The sequence below is a fragment of the Typopeltis vanoorti genome, chromosome 25, assembly GCF_054136105.1.
Source record: "Typopeltis vanoorti isolate ZY-2024b chromosome 25, IOZ_Tvanoo_1.0, whole genome shotgun sequence".
Taxonomy (NCBI): domain Eukaryota; kingdom Metazoa; phylum Arthropoda; class Arachnida; order Uropygi; family Thelyphonidae; genus Typopeltis; species Typopeltis vanoorti.
The window spans coordinates 41830251-41851899 of record NC_143573.1 but is presented as its reverse complement, the minus strand read 5'-3'; the positions used below and the strand labels follow the sequence as shown (position 1 = coordinate 41851899).

Genomic DNA, 21649 nt, shown 5'->3' with positions numbered 1-21649 from the left:
TCTGCCAAACCTACCAGGAGTATACCAGGTCCCTGTTTGGCCATAGTAGGACAGTTTACAACTGCAAGGGACCTGGTATACTCCAGGCAGGACAGCCAATATCAGGATATCCAAACACGAGGTGAAAACCCTTGTATTTGGATATCTGGTTTTGCCAATACAGCCACTCAGGACTTGCTGACAATGCTTTATACACCACCACAGGATACACTAGAAGAAGGCTACTCTATTACGCCACAGCAAATACAAGTATGAAAGACTATTCATTGAAAATTTGCTTCAGCTCTAAAATATTTTCCAAATCTCAACAAATTTGTTTGCATTAGACTGTCCCAAATGTGGGAAGTATACATTTTAAAATTGTCAACTCAATGACCAAGACAACTCAATTTAACACACTAGAGGACACCGTTTAGAACTCTAGGCCTGACTTCTGCAGCCTTTAGTCAGTCTCATTTTCTCAGTGTCAGCACCTGCATGCACATATCATTGCTTTTTGTGATCCCTGATGATGGCAATGTAACACTGCTAAAATATAGGAAGGTATTAATTAAAGTTTTTTATAATTAATATTCTAGTATGCATTGTCATTTCCTGAAAAATTAAAAGGTATGTGTAACCAACATATAAGCTCTCTACAAGAAATGGGATGGAATCAAAGGAAGGTAAGATAGTGCTATTACATAAGGGTGGTAGAAGACTGGAAGTGTCTAATTATAGGCCAGTTTGTGTGTCATCAGTAGTTAGTAAGATCTTGGAGAAAGTAGTGAGGGACCATATACAGCATTGGGCAGATGAGGGTAATGTTATCAGTGAGAGTCAACATGGATTTGTGAAGGGGCGCTCTTGTTTTAGCGATATGATAGCCTTTTATAATAAAGTTACAAGAGCATTAGATGAGGGAAAGGCATATACTGCCATTTTCCTAGACTTAGCAGGCATTTGACAGAGTGCCACATGATAAGCTGATATTCAAGTTGCAGCAGATGGGTGTGGATGTCAGATTGGTCAACTGAATTCAAGATTGGCTGTCCGATAGGTATCAGAGAGTTGTGTATGGTGGAGCAATATCAAAGAGCCAGAAGGTTTCAAGTGGGGTTCCACAAGGCTCAGTACTGGGACCTATATTGTTTAACCTTTATATCAATGACATTGTCCGTGGATTGCAAGGGGATATTCGGTTGTTTGCGGATGATGCGAAGCTGGGAAGGGTTATTAGTAATAGTGCAGATGTGGTAGCCCTGCAAGAGGATTGGAATAAGCTAGATAGATGGGCAAATGGATGAGGGTTTCAGTTTAATGCAGCAAAATGTAAGGTCTTGGGGTTTGGGAAACATCAATGGGACACTGCATACTCTATGGGAGGAGTTATACTGGAGGAAGTAGGGGAGACAAGAGATCTGGGGTTGATGATTGATAGAAACCTGAAATTTAGGGGACATATTGCAAAGGTGGTGAAGGTGACACAGAGGATTGCTGCAATAATGAGAAGGACACTGACTTGCAGAGATAAAACAGTTATCATTCCGTTGTATAAGACCCTGATCAGACCACGCTTGGACTATTGTTCTCAGATTTGGTCCCCAGGATTTGAAAGGGATAAATTAACTGTGGAAAGGATACAAAGGCAGATAACAAAGATGGTGTCGGGACTGTACAATGTTAGTTATGAGGATCGGCTGAGGGAGTGTGGACTGCAGAGTTTGGTGGATAGAAGAAGGAGGGGTGATATGATTGAGACTTTTAAACTGTTGAGAGATGGTTACAGGGTTGACACTGGGGAGTTCTTTCACTTGGTTGAACAGCGGCGAGGAGTCAGGACAAGGGGCCATCCCTGGAAGTTACAAAAGGAAACTGTGAGAAAGAGGGTGAGGAATGGTTTCTTTGCATGGAGGGTGGTTGAACCATGGAATGCATTGCCTGATGGAGTGGTGAGAGTGAGAACGGTCAATGCATTTAAGGAGTGGTATGATAGACTTTGTGTTTTCTAGGAGGGACCTCCCTCGATGAGTCTTGATAGACTTGTGTTTCTTAGAAAGGACCTCCCACGATGAGTCTTTTGACTCCATGGAGGCCTGAATAATAATAATAATAATAATAATAAATAGCATATTGCATAACCTTGATGTGTATACAGCTATGGGATTAGATAGCATACCAGCTATCTAATCTAATTTAGTTTTACTTGAAGGTGCTTTGCAAGCTTGCTTGAAATGCATGAATTCCAATGTGGTCAAAGACATTAAACAATGTCTCTGACCACATTGTTTAATCTAAGTCTCAGCTCTGGGTTAGTTCCAAGGAGATGGAAAGAGGGGAAAATAGTTCCATTGCATAAAGGCGTCTCCAAAACTTATGAAGCAAATTACCAACTGATCAGCATATAAGGAGTCATTGTCAAGGTACTGGAGAAGTTGATCAAGAGCAAAATACAACAATGGATAGATGGAAATGCAATAATGTATGAAAGGCAACATGGTTTTGTGAAGGGTAAATTGTGCATCAGTAACTTGCTCACATTTTATACAGTGACAGCTGAGTTGGATAATGGTAATATGTTTACAGTGACACTGCTGGACTTTGCTAAAGCCTATGACAGGATACCACATGGAATTCTAATCAATAAATTGCAGCACATGGGGATGGATATAGGGTTGGTGAGGTAGATAAGAAGGTGGTTGATGGAGAGATATCAGAGAGTAGTTTATTCAGGAGTAGTTTCCAGAAGAAGGCTTGTGACTAGTGGCATGCCATGGGGCTCTGTTCTTGGGACATTACTATTTAATTTGTACATTAATGAGATAGGAAAGGATCTAAGAAGAACTGTTTAGGTGTTTGAGAATGATGCAAAATTGGGTAGAGCAACAGTTAATACAGATGATGTTAAAATTTTGCAGGATCATTTGGATAGATTGGCAGTCTGGGCAAAGTTGAATGAATGTCAATTTTAATGTGGCAAAGTGTAAGGTTATGCATTCTGGGATGAAGAGATTACCATTTGTATATCACATTAATGAAACTGTACTCCAGGAAATTGATGTGGAAGTATTAATGGATAGCAAGTTAAAGTTTAAAGGGCACATAGCAAATGTGGCTAAAGCAGCTCATTGGATTACTTGGTTACTGAAGAAAACTTTGGTGAGCAGAAACAAGCAGGTTATTATTGCTCTTTATTGAGACTGGATAAGACCCCATCTTGACTACTGCCCACAGATCTGATCTGGTCACCTGGATTTATTGGCAGTGAGGATTAGGTGGAGAGGATTCAGAGACAAGTGACCAAGATGGTAGCAGGTCAATGGGATGAAATTTACGAGAACAGGGTGAAGATTGGTGGGTTACAGAAATTGGTTGACAGGCAGAAAAGGAGTGATATGATTGAGACATAAAAATTACTGAAAGGTTTTTAGAAGATTAATATAGAGGAAATTGTTCAGAACAAGTCAGCTGGTGTGAGAACTAAGGACCATCCTTTGAAACTGAGCAAGAATGTAATTAGCAAGGGTGTTAGAACTATATTTTTTTTTTTGTTTGTTTGGACAGTGGTGAATGAGTGAAATAGGTTAGGTTGCCAGAATCTGTTATGGGTGCCATGACTGTGAATGAGTTCAAAGCAAAGTATGATATATACTGCACAAATGTTGGATAGTGTTTGGCATGATGTTTAGGGCCTCTCTCGATGAGTCTAAAGGAGACGCCCATAATAATAATAACAACAACAACAATAATAATAATGGTCATCACACTACCATAGTTACCAATGTCACCGAACTGTAGTTATTCTTTCTCTTGCTTGCCACATAACAGAATTAGTTTGAATTTTCTTTAGCCTGAGCAGTCAATCATATATTGCATTTTCTCTTTATAATGGTTGGCACATTTTTTTTATGCTCTTCATGCATTTGTTCAATATCAAGTACCAAATCTCCTCAATAACAATATCAAGTACCAAATCTCCTCAATAATAGTTCCATTGCATAAAGGTGGCTCCAAAACTTATGAAGCAAATTACCAACTAATCAGCATATAAGGAGTCATTGTCAAGGTACTGGAGAAGTTGATCAAGAGCAAAATACAACAATGGATAGATGGAAATGCAATAATGTCTTTTCTAACATTGCTTGTCTGATTTCTTTGTTTACCCATTTCACTCTTATTCTATTTCTTTGTATAATCCTTAGTATACAGTTGTACAATGCTTGTATCAGATGTGTGTCCTGACCAATTCTCATGTTCTGTCATCTTTCCCCTTCCCTCCCACAGCTATGATCTTAGGTGATTATGAAGCTTTTCATAATCATGGGGGGGGGCTGAAAAGTTCTGATAAGCACCTCGAACAAAATGATATTAAAATTAAAGCAACTGATATAACTATAAGAAAGAACATATCTTAAAATGCTTTAAACCTCATGTTTCATCAAACTGAAATAATTTGTTCTTTTTCTTTTAGGATACATAAGACAACATAAAATTAACTAATTTTTGTTCTATGTATTTATCAGAACTTTTCCAGCACCCCCTGTGTGTGTGTGTGTGTGTGTGTGTGTGTGTGTGTGTGTGTGTGTGTGTGTGTGTGTGTGTGTGTGTGTGTGTGTGTGTGTGTGTGTGTGTGTGTGACTACTACTATTAACTCGGAGTTTGGATATGTTCATTTTAATATAAACTGACTAAAAATCTGAGAATTATAACAAATTGAGATTTATTTGAAATCGCAACATGTTTCATCAGGATTGACTTCATCAGGCATTAAGAACATAGAAAGTATTAAAAGACACTGAAAAAAACATTGAGACACTCTAAAGCTATACAATTCTAAAGCTATAATATTCAACTGTAAATTACAGTTATTATGAACTTGAGCTATAGTCCGTGTTAAAGTTCTATTGTTGTACACTTGTGCGTGTGTGGAACCACGCGCGTTCTCCAGTATCTGATAGTAGAGCTGAAAGAGTCAGGCAAATTATAGCTGAGATTATTGTTCATATGAAGAGGGTCCAAGATGATTTCTTTTGACTCGACAATGCGGCGTTCTACCTCATCGTGGCAGATGTGTAGGTTTAAAGTTGTTGTCCAATTTACTTCATGTTGGCAGCTTTCTCTCTCTCTCTCTCTCTCCTATATTAGCCAACATTTTTTTCGAAGATTTTGAACAAAAGGCAATCTCCTCTTTTAGTTTAAAACCAAGAATTTGGCTTAGATATATGGACGATATATTCCTCATATGGGAGCATGGTATTGAGAATCTTCTCAGGTTTCTCAACCACTTAAACAACCTCCATCAGGATATCAAATTGACCATGGAGATTGAAAAAAATAGTTCCCTCTGTTTCCTAGATGTTAAACTCACCGAGACACCTGAATCAATAAAAGTCTCTATATTTAGAAAGCCAAGACACATGGACAGATATTTGCATGCGTCCTCACATCACCATCCAGTGTAAAAGTTGGGTATTATATCAACTCTTGCGAATCGTGCAAGATCTGTACTGTCAGATGAAGAAGAACTAAAAAAAGAACTACAACATCTTAAATGGACCTTTAAAAGCAATGGCTACTCTTTAAAAAGTATCAGCACACAATTATCCCACTGTCAACGTAGAGACACAGGACAACTCCAAAGGTTATATCTCCTTGCCATATATCAGCACACTATCCATAAAACTGAGCAGAATCTTAAAGAAATTTAACATACAAACGTGCTTCACGACTCTTCCAAAAATAAGATCAAGTTTCAGCAACTACAAACAATCTCACAATCTTCTACAATTCCCAGGTGTATACAAAGTCACATGTGAGTGCGGAAACCCTTACTATGGCCAAACAGAGAAATCTATCCTCCTACGTTTCGAGGAACACCAGAGAGACATTGCTTACAAGAGAACCAGAGCTACTGTCCTATCAGGCCATGTCCTGTTTTCAATAAACACGAACAACAAAAGCCGCCAACATGAAGTAAATTGGACAACAACTTCAAACATACACATTTGCCACAATGAGGTAGAATGCAGCATTGTCGAGTCAAAAGAAATCACCTTGGACCCTCTTCATATGAACAATAATCTCAGCTATAATTTGCCTGACTCTTTCAGCTCTACTATCAGATACTGGAGATCGTGTGGTTCCACACACATACAAGTGTACAACAATAGAACTTTAACACAGACTATAGCTCAAGTTCATAATAACTATAATTTACAGTCGAATATTATAGCTTTATAATTGTATAGCTTTAGAGTGTCTCAATGTTTTTTTCAGTGTCTTTTAATACTTTCTATGTTCTTAAAGCCTGATGAAGTCAATCCTGACAAAACATGTTGCGTTTTCAAATAAATCTCAATTTGTTATAATTCTCGCATTTTTAGTCAGTTTATATTAAAATGAATATATATATATATATATATATATACACACTTTAAATTAAAGATACAAAGAAATTATATTCTTGTTTAATCCTTTATCCAGCTGTAATCAAACAAAGTTTGCATGTGAACTATCTTCATGACTCAGCTAGTTCTATACAAAAGGCAATGGCTTCACATTATTTGCCTTAATATCTAATAAAGTAAAGCTCTTCCCATAATGCATAGCATTATACACAGCTGAAAGGATGTGCTTAACATTATGAGATACTATGGCAATTAATGTGAAGGATTAAACAAGAATATAATTTCCAGGCATCTTTAATTTGATTTACAACTAAGTGAAAAAAACTTTCAACAATGGCAATAGTACTGACACCTCATTCACAACCATATCCTGTGAGGATATCTTGAAATCCAGCACTCTTAAAATCTCACATTTCCTTTAATCACATACTGCCCAAGATAGTTATGTCTCATAAACTCTACATATTTATGCTCACTACTTCCATACACTACTGCCTACTCTGAATCACACTCTTATAATTAAAATTTCACATTATGAGCACCATCCTTCTTTATATGCCCAACCCATTTGCTAAACATTTCACAATCAGTGCCCTCTACATTTTCCATCCATAACAGTATATCCACAGATATACTATTCTGTTTATTTCATTCTCATCTCATTCCTAATAGCCTCAGGGATATACATCTAGTACTATTTTCCACTGCAGGCACAATTCCCCTGTAATTAATGTACTCCCACTGATCTTCTTTTCTACTTTATCTTTGCTCAAGTTGCTATACCACAGTAACGAGAAATGAACCTTCCACATTCTGACCATTCTTTTCCTTGCTCTCCCAGTTGGCTATCTCACATTCATTCAATCTTTCATTCTGCCCTATCAAAATCACTCTCTCATCTTTATATTCACCCTTTATCTGTCCTCCACAACTTCTCATATTTCTCAATCTCTCTTTAATCCTGACTCTGTGCATCCTCTCTCCTTTCCAATTAAAAAGCAAGTATTCCAAATTTCAACACCAAACTCATTCAGTTCATTCAGATATAGCCCATAAACAACTTGAATTTCTCTTCAATATCTTTCTATATCGTGAACTCTACATCACCTAGCTAAACCATCATTCCATTTTTTATCTACGTTCTCATTATCTATCCTGGCATCTTCTCATTCCAAAGTGCAATACCTTGTACTTATTAACATTAAAACTGTATAGATGACATTGTGTGACAGGTGTGTTAGGCACCTGTCTCACTATATCACCTAAATCTCCCCACAACTAAATACTTGACATTAATTAACACATTTTTCTCTATATATTCCCAAAGAGTACATTCAAACTTGGTAGTCAAGGACTTCTGGAACTTTATTATTATCATTATTTCCTCCATGGAGTCAAAAGACTCATTGTCTTTTGGCTGAGCAGTTAGCGTATCCACTGTCCAGCCAAAAGGCTACAGGTTTGAACCTGCAGTGGGCATGGATGTTTGTGATTGTGATTCACACAGCATTATTCACATAACACACCTATCAATACTCTCCTTAAACTCATTTACTGACAAAGCTTGCAACTACCCCTGGCAAACCCATTCCATCCTCCAAGCAAAAAAAAAATCTAGTCATAATCCTTGATAACTATAATCTTACACAATTTTTATGAGTGACCCCTCATTCTCTCCCTTCCTACCATGTACTGAAAACAGTCTTCAGTGTCAATCCTATAAAGTCCCTTTAACAAATTATATGCTTCTATCATGTCTCCTGTTTTCTGTCTATCAACTAGTTTTCGAAGCTTTCACTGTTTCACACCTGCCAAAATCTTTATTATTTGTCTCTGGATCTTCTCCACCATCTTCTTCTTCTTCTCCAGTAATGACTTATTAAAACTTTATAAAAAGAAAGCGTTACTTTCCTATCCCTGCATGTTAATGTTTTCTTTGACAACCATGTAATCCAATTCTGCTATTTTGACTGCTTTTGCAAAATGTCCCATAACTTAAACTCCCTGTTCACAATCATCCCAAGTCCCTGGCTGATCAGTTGCCAGCAGTTCAGTTCCATTAATACAACAGCTTGTGATCTCTTTTTCCCAAAGTTGACCTTACACTTGGCCACATAAAACTGGTAGCCATTTGCCTCTGCCCATGCTGCTAATCAGCACTTTTTTTTTGTTCAGCAATAGGTGCCGGTACAAAAGTTGAAAGTTAAAATGATACCACATCCATATGTCAGGTGTCACTGTTAATAAAGATGCCAGTATGCTGTACCATTACATCCCCCCACCCTCCCCAAGAAAGCAAGGCTGCTAGTCTATTTTTGTCATCCTGCAGGATTTCTACATCTTTTGGCATGAAATAGTATAGACCTCCCTCGATGAGTTCTCTGACTCCATGAATTTCAGATATTAATAATAAAATCTTTCAAATTGTAACACACAGGACTAAGGCTGTTTGGTCTAATGACACAGTCTTGTAACTGAACTAGATTGTCTATGCTATACTTGGTTAGTTAATGGATTACAGCATACTTCTCATTCTCTTTATCCAGAGTATACGAAAAGATGGCCAAAAGTTAATTAGGACTATAGAGATTACTTTAGCTGAAGTAACTAGAACAGATTTACGTGTGGCGAGGCTTTGGTGAATGATGCAGTAATAAATAGTATGGGAGTGATTGGGGGTCGACAAGAGAGTGGGGGGGTTAAGTAATAGAGCATTGAATAATGAAACTGGGAGAGTCATGCTGCATAGCGTAGAAAATGAGTCCATGAGTGACGCTTGTGTGGACTTGAATGAAGTTAAGAGTGGTAAGATATATGGTGATTCTATGATTAAGGGTATGGAGAGTGGTATGCATGAGGAGTGCTTGGCTGGTGGGACAATAGAAAGAGTGGCTTTAGCAATAAAGAGAGGGCATGAAGCAGACAAGATGATAGTTATGGTGGATACAAATGACCTGAGTGGTGGTATAAATCAGGTAGGAAAAGATTTAAGAACATTGTTAGATATTGTGAAGAGGAAAAAGTGTCAATAGGAAGATAGTGTGTGTGCTGCCTCGTTTTGACAATTATGAGTTAAGTAGATGAGTGATGATAATGAATGATATGATTGCAAGAATGTGCAAAAAAAAGAGGTCTGGATTTGTTGATGTTTGGAGTGTGTTTGAAGGAAAAAGACAGTTGTATGCTAGAGATGGGCTGAATCTGAACATGGAAGGACATAAGTGATTGAAGAAGTTACTGTTTTCTGAACAAGTTGAAATAATTGGGCAGGGAAACTAATATTGAAAAGGTTGAGTGCAAGAGAGAGAAATTTTAGCACCGATTGTGCATTTATTGATCCTTATTCGCAGAATAAATTGCAGAAGAGAGGGGATAAAAATTGGCATGGGACTACTGAAATTAGTGACTTATATATTAGTTCTAAAGCCGGTACAAGATCTAGAGGGAATCTGCAATTTTTGTATACCAATGCAAGAAGCATTCGAAATAAGAGAGAAGAATTTTTGGCATTAGTCACTGCAATCTCACCAAAAGTTGTAGGCATCAGTGAAACTTGGCTGTCAGTAGAAGATGCGGTCACTGGAATTCAATGTGATGGGTACAGTATTTTCAGGGAGGATAGAGAAGATAGAACAGGGGGGGAGGAGTACTGTTGATGATAGCTGATGTGTTGCAGCCAAAGAAAGCAGTATATCAAGATGATAGACATGTGAATGAGAGTTCATTTGAGGCGGTCTGGTGTGAAATAGTGACCAATGCAACCAAATATACAGTTGGATGCTGTTATAGGCCAGGGAGTATAGGAAGAGATATTGAATTCATGCATCAGCAAATTAAGTGCAATGAGTGCAGGTTTAGTGATTATTATGGGGGATTTTAATTATGGTGATACAAATTGGAAGGAGGAAATATCACGTAACAAAAAGGAAAGAGTTCATACATCTTCTACGAGATAATAACTTGAAACAGCACATAACTGAAGGACGTGGTGTGAGAGTGTTGGACCTGGTTATTGGTTCAGAGGATATATGCATAAGTAAGATGTCCTTGTTACCTCCAATTGGTGAAAGCGATCATGTGGTATTGACTTGGGAGGTTGCAAAATCTGTGGAATTTTTTGTTAAAAAGGGATATATACGGAACTACAGGTTAGGCAATTATAACAAGCTTCAGAGTGAACTTGCAGCCATCCCATGGCAGAACATATTGCAGGGGAAAGATGTTAGCAGTGCATGGGATAAAATCAGTAGGTATCTGAGGAAAGCAATATCAGATTGTGTCCCCATGGTCAGGAAGTCAAACAAGGCAGGCGTTAGATGGATGAGCAGTAGTATCAAGCTTGACCTGCAAAAAAAGAAAATGTTATGGAGAATTTACAATACAAGGAGAAAGGCGATCAGTACACCCATGAGCAGCAAGGCTCAAGCTAGGAAGGTTACCAGCATAGCAAGAAAAGCTAAATCAGATTATGAGAAGACCTTAGCCAAAGAGATCAAGGATAATCCCAAAGAGTTCTTCCGCTATGTGGCAAGTAAACGGAAGAATGACTTTGGAAATAAATTTAGTGGGTGCTGATGGTATTGAGGTGACAAAATCAGATGTAATAGTCGAGTTACTGAGTGATCACTTTTCAAAAGTCTATAGCCCAAGTGAGGATATCTCTGTACCTGTAGCAATAACTAAATGCAAACGCTGCTGTAGGCTTAGATGGAATATCAGCTCGGGTGTTGCGTGAATGTGCAAATGAATTGTCAACCCCTCTTACCTGGATATTTAATTTAAGTTTGAACTCTGGTATGGTCCCTAGGGAGTGGAAGTTAGGCAAAGTGGTTCCTTTGCATAAAGGTAGCTCTAAAACTGCAGTAGTTAATTACAGACCAATCACCATCTCAAGAGAAGTGGTAAAAGTATTGGAAAAGTTGGTTAAAGACAAAATTCAAGAATGGGTGGATCGGTATATGATACTCTATAGAGGCCAACATGGTTTTGTTAAAGGTAGATCCTGCCTTAGCAATCTATTAACTTTTCATAATAGAATGACATCTGGGTTGGACAAAGGAACTGGCTACACAGTGGTACTTCTGGATTTTGCTAAGGCCTTTGACAGAATATCCCATGGAACACTGTTATGCAAATTGGAGCAGATAGGAATGGATACTAAATTGGTGATATGGATAAGAGAATGGCTCAGGGAGAGATACCAGAAGGTGGTTTATGGAGGGGGCCCGAGTCCAGGATGAGGCAGGTGACCAGTGGTGTGCCTCAGGGCTCTGTGCTTGGGCCATTGTTGTTTAATTTGTATATAAATGATATAGGAAATGCTTAAAGGGAGATATTCAGTTGCTTGCTGATGATGCAAAGTTGGGTAGCGCAATAAAAAATCAAGCTGATGTCGAAAGTTTGCAGGATGATTTAAATAAGCTGGTAGAATGGGCAAAAGGTAATGGATGTCAGTTCAATGTGGAAAAGTGTAAAGTTATGCATTTTGGAATTAAAAAATTACCAGCTGTGTACTACATTGATGGAACAGTACTCCAAGAGATTGATGAGGCTAGGGACTTAGGGGTGTTGGTAGATAGGGAGATGAAGTTCAGAGGACACATTGCTAAGATGTCCAAGATTGCACATAGGATTATTTGGTTGTTGAGGAACACACTGACATCCAGATATAAAGAGGTTATTATTCACCTTTATAAAGCATTGATACTTCCACATTTGGATTACTGTGCTCAGGTCTGGTCACCCGGATTCCTTGGAGATGAGGAGGCTGTGGAGAGGGTTCAGAGAAGACTGACTAAGTTGGTAAGTGATGTAAAAAATGCTCCCTACATTGATAGCTTGGGGATTGCAGAGGTTCGTTGATAAGCGGAGAAGAGGGGATATGATAGAAACATTTAAATTACTGAAAGGTTTTTATAGGATTGATGCAGGGGAAATGTTTCAGCTGTGTGATAGTGATGGAAGAACAAGAAGTCATCCTTGGAAATTAAAGAAGTGTGCGGTTACCAAGGGTGTCAGAACAAGGTTTTTTGCCTGGAATGTGGTGAATGAGTGGAATTCATTGCCTGACTTAGTTGTGAGCTCTTCATCTGTAAATGAATTCAAGAAGAGGACAAATATTGTTTTGCTAGTTTGGGTCTCCCGCGATGAGTGTACTGACTCCATGGAGATACCTGTAATAATAATATACAGTGGTATACTTAGGATTTTACGAAGGCTTTTGGTAGATTGCCACACCACAAGTTGGTGACTAAACTGAAACAGATGGGACTGGATAATAGATTAGTGAGTTGGATAGGCAACTAGCTCTCAAATAGGTATCAGCAGGTTGTGTATTGGGGGGGGGGGGAGAGGTGCAGTATCCCAGAAGCAGAAAGTCACTACTGCTGTGCCACAGGAATGTGTCTTGGGACCATTGTTATTTAATTTGTATATGAATGATATTGGGATGGGTTTAACCAGTGATATACATCTCTCTTTTAAGGTTATATGGTGGTCAGCATTCACAGTGAAAAATTTATGGAGACAAAAATACACATATTGGAGTAATTACTTTACCTATTATTAAGAAAATAACACTAGATATTTCTATCTCTGATGATGACCTCGTTACAGAGGTTCAAAAGATCAAGTGTTATTTTCTTAATTATGAGTAAAGTAATTAATACAACATGTGTTTTTGTCTCTATACATTCTTTACTATGAGTGTATGCATCTGTTTGCAAATAATGTATCACTGGGGAAAGTAATGAAGGAATCAAGCAGATGTAGCTGTAGGAGGACTTGAACAGATTGCATTAGTGGGCAACAGTATGGAACTGTCAGTTCAATATTGCAAAGGTAAGGTTCTGAAATTTGGTAGGTAACAATGGGATGCAAAGTATACACTTAGTGAGAAAATTTTGAGGAAGTTCAAGAGACAATAGACTTTGGAGTGGTGGTGGATAAGGATCTAAAGTTAGGAGGTCACACTGTACAAATTATGAAGCAATCACCACCTATTTCTGCACATCATTATAGCAATGATGTGCAGAAATAGGTAGGTTCTGGTTCTTATATATATATATATATTTCTTCCACACATGAAAGGCAGAAGAGCCTATAGCAAACAAATGCTGAGCTCGGGTAGAGTCAGAAGTAGAGTAATTCATTGATCTTCTTGAACTGTTGGTTATTGTAGTCTTTTGGAAATGCATCACAACTGAAGTTGTTCCAGAAAACTGAAGCTGAAGGAATGAAGGCTGGCTGGGAGTAGCAGGGTCAATGCGTATATAGTTCAACTGCAAAGGGATGTTGAGTAGCTTGAGTTTATGTACATCTTGCTTGAGTTCATGTACATCTGGCAGAAATGGGAGGCATAATAAATGCTAATTCTGCTGAACAATGGCCATGGAAATATCTGTAGAAGAGATACAATGCAGAAACTGATCTTCTTTGGGAAAGTGGTTGAAGAGAGTCAGCAAGTGAAATGTCATTAATCAACTGGACTGCCCTTTTCTGAACAGCATCAAGAATTTTTAGGGAGGTCTTAGGTGCACCATCCCAAACATGAAAGCAGTATTCCAACATTGGTCAGATTTGGGATTTATACAGAGTAGATAACTGTATAGCAGTGAAGTACCATCGTGAGAAGAAAAAAATGCCAAGTTTTTTAGAAGTTGATGATGCTATACATCTAATATGATTTAGCCAGAAAAGGTTTGGAGTAAGAGTCAGTACGAGAAGAGAGTGTTGAGCTGAGAATTGTCAAAAGTAAGTGGAAAAGTTCAGAGGTCTATTTTATAAGAAAACAAGCAAAATTGCATTTTGGAAACATTGAAGGTTGGCTAGGTTGCTTTCACCCAATTAAGGACACTGTGGAGATTAGCATTCAGGGTGTTTATTACAGATTATCTTTAAGCTTAAGATGTTTGAACACTACAAAACTTGTCATATGAGATGATGATAGTGCAGTGTACTATCATCAAAGAAAGCAGGTTATTTATATAAATCAGGAAAAGGGCAGGTGAAATGACTGAGCCCCGAGAGACACTGGCATTGACAGGAAAGTCTGAGGAGAGAACACCATCCACAATTACACATAAGGATTGATCTGAGAGAAAACTGGTAATCCATTTACACAAGGACAATGAGAGTCCAAATGATGATAATTTGTTGAAAAGTCAATGCCAGACCCTATGAAAAGCCTTGGAAATGTCAAGAGCGACAGCACAGGTTCCTCCAAACCTTTCCATGGATTGGGTCCAAAGGTGCATGACAAAGGCTAGGAGATCTCCTGTGGATCTAGATCACACAATCTCCACCAGTGGTCCAAAAAAATAATAACGAGTAAAAATAATGATGGCTTAATGGGTAAAACCTAATAGCAGTATATGAACTAATGACTTACCCATAATGACTAATATCGCTTTCTCAAGAGTGAATTTGGAAGTAATGATTCCCACCTCACTTCACTGACAAATTAGTTCATATCTGATACTGCATCAAGTATGTTCATAATAAGCTCACAGTGACATTCATATGAAAATGCTAAAAGTACGTATATTGTAATGTGATGGTCACCATGAACAATGAAAAATGTTTTCACAAGCATGTAGTATACAACATCCTTTTACAAACATGTAAAAGGATGTTGAGGAGAACAGTATTGATTACCAACAGTATTTAGAACTATAATACAGAACAGTATTGCAGTATTGTTAGTTGAGGAGAACAGTATTGTTTACCATAATTAGGATTCCATGAATGAACTGTGTAATCATTATATTATCAAGCTTTTCATTTCAATATTGTTGGGCATTTCAGTTCTTATGACACAATGATTTGGTTTACTTACCTCCATCATGACTGAATTAATGAAAAATCATTAAAGATTTCAAAGTTACCAACTTTGAAAACTATGAACAACAAACTGTTACTGACAACTGACCATGATCAACTCGAACATTACGAAGACTTTTATACAAAAATCAGTATACAATGAAGTGTTACATGAAAAAAAAAAAAATTAGCATATCACCTTATGTGGTGGCCACCATCCACTAGTAAACAACCTAATGTATAACAGATACTGATTATGTTGTTTTTTCTTATCTATAACTTTGGAAGCAGTAATTATAAAGTAAAAGTTCACTTACACCAAAGCTACATACCCTAACTATAATCCTTTCAGAAGACTGAGCCACAATTGTATAACTTTGATCACCAATACTGGCACAGAGGCTTACAACTAGATAAAAGTATCTCTGGTCAGGATTAGGTTTGCCTTTTTTTCTCATATTGTTAGATGTAGTCTCACTGAAATGAAGCCTCCCCACTGTTAGCTTTGTAACTTGATCAGGTGTCAAGTCAACTCTGAAATACAAAATAAATAAGTAATCATATTAAAAGTGGTATTATGTAAATATACCAGACAGTAGTATCAAGAGATACTAGTGTCTGGTATAATCTATAATTAATATTGTACTTTTATATAGTAATCCCATCCATGAAAATTTGAAGGCCCAGAGCCTATCAGTACCATCGGTGGGCCAAGGGTTAGGAAAAGGAACCCTAGTCAAGATTAAACATGGTTTTCTATGGGACTTAAGACTAATAATCAAGGTGATGGTATCACACAGGCAATAAATATCAGGATATATGTGAGGATAAAAAATTGTTATCAATCTATAAAAACAGTTATATATCCTAGAGATTGCTTATATTCTGCATATTGTAAAGATTTCTTAAATTCCTTAGATTCTTAAAGATCTCTTAAATGTAATCATGTCTTTAACTTATTCACTGACTGCACTCTAACCAATTTCTGCTTGACAAGTAGTGAATGAGTGAAATACATCACCCACGAAGTGGTGAGTGCATTATCAGTGAATAAGTTTAAGGCCTGCTGTGATAAATCACAGGACTTCATGGAGGTGCCTGAATAATAACACAATATGCTAAAAACTACATTAAAGATTTATTTCAATTATGTTAAATTTAATTAAAACTAAATACCTTTTGACAAATAAAAGTAAAATATATATTATTTATGATGAGAATAATAAATATGATAAATAAAGCAATATATGAGTAGAGAGTTTGGTGATCACTATAATAACTTCATTTGAGAGTCAGAAAAATGGTAAACAAAAAAGTATTTAGAATAGACACAGTACAATAGTTGTAAAAGACAGTGTAGTGTAATGGATTATTGCAAAGATGATGTACCACTGGAAGTTGAAATAGGGAGGTTACTGTTTAATGAAACGTTAAATTCCTTATTTCTATTGCCAATGACCAAAAGAATTCTATTAGCACTTTCATTGGTAGACGTATCATGTCTTCTCTATCTCTCTCTTCTTTAAACCTAAAACTAGTCATGTCAGGTCTTCATAACTGACAGAATTAATGCAGCTACTTCTTCCACTTCTTTTTCTCATTTTGTGCTGCTTAAGCACAAAATAAACAGATAAAGCAAAAATATTTTTGGTTTGTTGGTGTTAAACATTACAATGTGTAGAAAGCTTAGGCACTGGCAATTAATCATATTAATTATTTAATGGTGTTAACTCAAAACAAAATAAATATGATAATTTAATAATGTATTATAGTTTGCTGGATTGCAAACCAGTAAGCATCCTTGGAGCACAAAAAAAAGTTTATCTAGTAATACATAATACAAGTTACTAACATTCTATCATGAAACTCTCTAAGGTTAAATTTGAAGTAGTCTACACTGGGTTGAAGGTAGTTTAAAAATGACCATCTCCCAAATTTTTGGCAAATTAATTCAGCCATATTTGTTGAAGTTTGAAGCAATCCATTGCTGATGCTAGTTCCAGAAACAGTTTCTCATATTTGCAATAGCTATATGGTAGAGTAGTTTTCTTCCATTTAATCTGTGTGCAAAAAAAGTGTCCATGTGGTTTGTCAATGTTCTGACATAATGCTGGTAGGATATATATTGTGTTCTAACACTTTTCAAGTGGATACTGATGGTTTCTCAGTCTATGCAAAGTTGTAGGAATAAGGTACTTTATGCACTCCTATATGTGTTCAGGGATGAATTCTGTTCTTAGAAGAATCAATGAGTAAGGGTTGCCAATTTGGTGCATGGTTTGAAAGTAATGGAAAATTATATTATTTTCTACTACTATATTATTATAGTAGCAGAAAATTACTGTTTGCTCATATATATAAGATTGGATTTAAAAAAAAAAAGTTTTTACAACAGTAAAAACTTCTATTTATCCAACGTTAGAGGACAATTAACGCAACTGAACTTTTTCTGCACTAACTCTTATTGTATATCATGACAAATTGTCACATGTCAAGATTCTGGTTTAAAATCCTGCAGACCATTAACTTATTTAATGAATATCTATTTTGTTTTTAATGTTATTTAACATCATCATCAAATTTCTGACAATTTTCCTCCAAATTAATCTGTTATCTGTCAAGACTCCAATATTATCAAATCTTATATTTCTGCCTTCTAAGGAACTTCTTACTCTATCAGTCTGCCTAGATCTTGGTCATTTCCTTATTGTATCATTGAAGTATTGTGATATACCAATTCTCCTTATCCACTCTTCTCGATAAGGAGAATGGGTATACCACAATACCTCTGGATTCTGCCATGGCATATGACAGGATTCTACAGTGGTGGTTGCAAAACAGATTTTTGACATGTATTGGGAAGTAGCTGATCCCAACAGTATCAAAAAGTAGCACTGGGTCTATAAGGATAGTGACCAGTAGTTTACCATATGGTTCGGTAATTGAGCCAGTATGGTATCCTGTTATTTGCTGATAATGCTAAATATGGGAGAATAGTAAGGAATGCCCCTGATATATAATCCTATGCAGGTTGATTTGAACATAATTGATTATATGGGCAAATGACAACAAATATTAGTTAACTGGTGCCAAGTGCAATGTTATGGATGGAAGATGAATTAGTTCAAGCCATTTGTTGAGTCCAAGAGCACAGGGAATATACAAGACAACTATGCCAGTGATTTGGAAATGGATTTCTAGAACTTGGCATGACTGCATCAATCTTTAAAGAATTGTCTTCCTATCACTTTGTTTCTGATGCTAAAAAATAATGTGCTGATGGTGATCTTCATTTTTAAGTTTTGTCAATTTTGAATAATGCACTAGGTCATCCTTTGATCTTTAAACATACTTATCATAATATAAAGCCAATTTTCTTTCCTTCAAATACCACTTCTTAAACTAATGGACCAAGGTGTTATTCTTCCTTTATGGAATATTATCTTCACTGAACATTTGGAAACCTGATAATGGCAGTCAATGCAGAAGCCAGCCTAAGACAAAGCCAAAGACAGCCTCACTGGTTCAAAACCATCAGGGAGGGAAAAAAAAATCAGAGATACTTGGAGTGAATTTACTGAATCCAGCCTGAAGGAAGTTTGGAAGAAACTCTACCCACAATTAATTGAAGACTTTTAATCAGCCAGCTCTAAAATTCTGTCCTGAAGATAGAAATGAATTGCTAAACTTGCATTAAAAGGAACTTACCACTGAGAAACGTTATGAAAAGTAGAAATAGATTGAAGAAGTAGAGAGTGCCCCCCCCCCCAACTTTTACGTTAAAAAGACTTAGAAAAGCATTTGAAAAAATTTATCCAATTTAAATTATTAAAATGTGATGATCCAAATTTGAACACAGCTCGAAGGGATTAGCCATAGTCATAAATGGTTTTTAATGCCACAGTGCAATTTATCAAAAAAAAAAAGAAAAATCTTCTTAGTTCAAAAGAAACCACCCTTTGATTTTTATTTTAAGAAGTGGTAAACAGTAAATCTTGTAACATTTTCTTTTTTTTTTTTTTCTTTCATTTCTTTTGCATAATTAAATTAAGTGTTTCTTTATAATTTCATTACTGAAGTGAGGTGTTTCAGTTTGGTGGCCATTTTTGTGATATAATGTAATTCAAACTGTATTTCTACAAATGAATCAGCAATTCATAACACTGAGACATTAAGAATAATCCATTCTTATAAGGAATATTCCAGAAACTTGTAATAATCTTGGTCACTTGTCTCTGAATCCTTTCCAGTACTTCTTCATCCCTACAGAATACAGGTGTATTCGTGGTAGTCTAGATGTAGCCTTATTAAAGCTTTATAAAGAGAAATAGGAACCTCCTTATTGCTGTTTAAGTGTGTTCTTTAACAATATTCCAGAAACTTGATATATGTCCTCCATGGAATCTTTGATACATGGAGGACATAGTGGCCCTTTCTATAATGCATAGCATTATACATGTCTGTAAGGATATGTGCTTTGCATTATGGGATGCTAAGTCATGACAATTACGAGAAAAATAGCTGATGTGAAATTATGTCCAATCCAGATGATTGTAGAGAACCTTCTATGCATGATTCTTGACTCTGAATTCTGCATCATACAGCTGATAAAATTACCTTAAGAACAACATTTACAAATAACAACTTCAATGATGTGTAGTTATTGTTTATATAAAATTTTCACTTACAGAACAGGATGAAACGGTTTTTTACTTCTGTCTGATTGGGACTGTTCAACTTTTACAGTTTGGCTTTGAGATTCAACCTACAGAGAATGAAATTTATGCCATTAAAAAAATGATATTGAAGTGCTAGTTTATGAATGTATTTTAAAGTGTGCAAAAGGGATAAATAATTTTCTCAATAGCTGACTACTCTTCCAATATTTTTTTTTTACTGTATTCAACATAAAACTTATCATAATAAATTAGCTATATATGCTTTATATTGCCTAAAACATTAATATCTAAAATATAGAAGGACAAAGACCAGGCAAGGCAGGTGACTTGGTTGGTAGAGGGTAGCTAAAGAGAGGTAAGAACAGCAGATAGCTAATGAAGCCAAAAAGAATCCTAAGGAGTTCTTTCGATATGTAGCCAGCAAAAGAAAGAATGATTATGGAAGGATGACACTGATTGAAGAAAATGGTATAAAGACAGCTGTTGCAGAAGATGTGGCGGAAACACTTAATGAGCAGTTCATAAAGGTCTTTCAGTCTTGTGAATGTGACTTCATGGAGAGATTCAGAGCAGTTGATGATGGGGAGGAGAGACTGACTGTAAGTGAGCAAGAGGTGTATGGGGAGTTGAGTAAACTAGATGTTAATAATGATATAATCAAGTAAGCACAAGAAAGATATTTATTTAACCAAATATTTCATGGAGCAAGGCCTCCACGCTTTCCTTGAACATACGTTCAAATCTATAACGGGATCTATGTAAGAGGCGAGTCCTGGACCAAAAGATGCTGTGGTCAGTTTCAATCCCGTGTTGAGCCAATCCAGACTTTTCAGGTTTGTTGTGAAGAATGGATGATTGATGTTCTTGGATTCTTTTTTCAAGAGAACATCCAGTCTGTCCAAAATAAGAGAGATCACAGTTGCAGGGAATTTGATAAACTCCAGGAAGAGATAAAGTTGAGCGTTTGTCTTTAGGAGAAGGAAAATGAGAAGACAATTTGTTAATAGGTGAATACGTAGTTGTTAAATCATATTTCTTTAAAATTCTTGCGATAGGTTCTGAAATACCAGAGATATAAGGAAAGGCACTCAACGTATTGAAACTTTGTTGTTTTGTGGAGGATTATAAGAATTGAGAAGACGTTGAGTACTTTTTTCAGAAAAGCCATTGAGTTTCATGTGTTGTTGGATAGTAGAAAGGTTTTTCTGTAGATAATCAAAAGTAGAACAATTAGTTTTGGCTCTTCTGATGAGACATTTTATAATTCCTGTTTTTTGACATGGATGATGGGCTGATTCTTTAATTTTTTTAAGTGGTATTACAAGAACAGTTTAAAAAATTTGTATTTTTTAAACTGTTCTTGTAATACCACTGAAGATGGTCTGCTATTTCCAGACCAAAATATTTGGTTAAATAAATATCTTTCTTGTGATTACGTGATTATATCATTCAGTCTTATGTCACAAGTATCCTTGAAACAACAAATAGATGTTAATAAGGCAGTGGGCCTTGATAATATATCACTATGTATTCTGAAGGAATGTGCCACGGAGTTGACACCTGCCTTTACATATTTTTTTAATATGAGTCTTGCACTCGGTCAAGTTTCTAAGGAGTGGAAGGAGGGCAAGATTGTGCCACTTCATAAAGGAGGTGATCAAACTCAAGCATCAAACTATGGGCCTATCTGTGTGTCAGGTGTCGTGGTTAAGTTGTTGGAGAAGCTTGTGAGAACTAGGATCCAGAGTCGGGTTGACAACAATG

At 36.5% G+C, this 21649-nt stretch overlaps 1 protein-coding gene across 4 annotated transcripts in view; it reads right to left on the bottom strand.

The window, feature by feature from the left end:
• Positions 1-21649, bottom strand: part of LOC150092685 (uncharacterized) — a 491968-nt gene that overhangs the window by 185359 nt on the left and 284960 nt on the right. For 3 of the 4 annotated variants that reach the window (XM_090414354.1, XM_090414355.1, XM_090414357.1), the window contains exons 10-11: positions 19895-19971; positions 15524-15740 (exon numbers count right to left, since the gene is read on the bottom strand). In XM_090414354.1, the coding sequence (XP_090270480.1) occupies positions 15524-15740; positions 19895-19971 (294 nt within the window). The remainder of the gene's footprint in view (positions 1-15523; positions 15741-19894; positions 19972-21649) is intronic. The other variant, XM_090414358.1, reaches the window with a different exon arrangement.